Genomic DNA, 1,159 nt, shown 5'->3' on the forward strand with positions numbered 1-1,159 from the left:
AGTTCGAAAAAGTATATTCCGTGCTGAATAACATCGCCTGGAGATACCATGAATAAACTAAAAATTAGGACACAGGATGGAAGCGGTTAAAATCGATGGGAGCAGCAAGGAAAAAAAAAATTCTTAGGTTGAATGGGTAGACTGTTTTATTTTTACCTGTAGATTTATAGGGAGTGACCGTGGTGAGGCTGGTAACGCGCCTTGCTTTTATCGTCAGGAATGGAGTGGAGCAGGTTTGATTCTTCACTGCCGGCTGGGACATCTTTATTCCTGGAACCAGATAACATTTTTACGGGACCGAAGATTCAATAGAGGGACAGGGTGGAGACGAATGTGAATGTGGTGTGTGTGAACTGGAGAAAGGAAAACCTGGCAGAGTAGGAAAGAATGGCATGGAGGAAATTTGTTTATGGCCATACCTTGTAGGATTAAGGCGTCCGGCTATAGATTATTCTTTGGGTCTCCAGACGATCTCATACAGCTTAAGAAAAGGCCTCCCCCTCCCCCCCTATCCCTCCCCCTCTCTCTCTCTCTCTTTTCCAGAACACGAACTTCATCAACCATCCTCCTACGGAACTCCAGTTTACCGCAATGGACAGGCTACGTTCTTGGCTGAGGAGGAGGTGGACACTCGTGGTCTTCAGCGGCATCTCTGCACTGGTCATCATGGCTCTCTACACCTTCGAAATAAAGACAGGTTTTGTGACCACATGCCGTGTTCTAGGTGGGACAGGAAACTTAGCAGTATCCTTTTCTTGAGGAACTAATATGCATATCGCACTAGTAGTTTTTTATTACTGATTGATCACACTTCTGAATTTACTTTTGTTATTTATGGATTTCTGGCATCAACATACTTTTCATCAGGAACACACAGGAGGAAAAAAGGGTATGACAATGTAAAATAAATCGCTGTGGAAGAGGGGTTATGAAATCTCGGATACCGGCTACATATACACTCAACTCTCTCATGATGGGTGTAAATCTTAGGATATTATTTTAGGTAATGTAAGACGAATCTGTTAAGTTAAAAGTGCGTTGTAAGAACCAGAGGGAGAGTTAATATTACAAGTATTAACTCCCACATAAAAGAGCCAAGTAATTTAAACCAGCTCATGCTAAGAGATTTTATTAATTTGAGAGTGATTCATACGTCTAG

General features: G+C 42.1%; 1 protein-coding gene across 1 annotated transcript in view; it reads left to right on the top strand.

Annotated features, from left to right (window-relative positions):
* The first annotated feature begins 666 nt into the window (after positions 1-666).
* LOC145413513 (uncharacterized) overlaps positions 667-1,159 on the top strand; it is a 6,226-nt gene continuing 5,733 nt past the window's right edge. The window contains exon 1 of the mRNA XM_080283209.1: positions 667-724. Within this exon, the coding sequence (XP_080139335.1) occupies positions 667-724 (58 nt within the window). The remainder of the gene's footprint in view (positions 725-1,159) is intronic.

The sequence above is a fragment of the Coenobita brevimanus genome, chromosome 96 (genome assembly GCF_032717465.1).
Source record: "Coenobita brevimanus isolate Jiangsu-jjx chromosome 96, ASM3271746v2, whole genome shotgun sequence".
Lineage (NCBI taxonomy): Eukaryota > Metazoa > Arthropoda > Malacostraca > Decapoda > Coenobitidae > Coenobita > Coenobita brevimanus.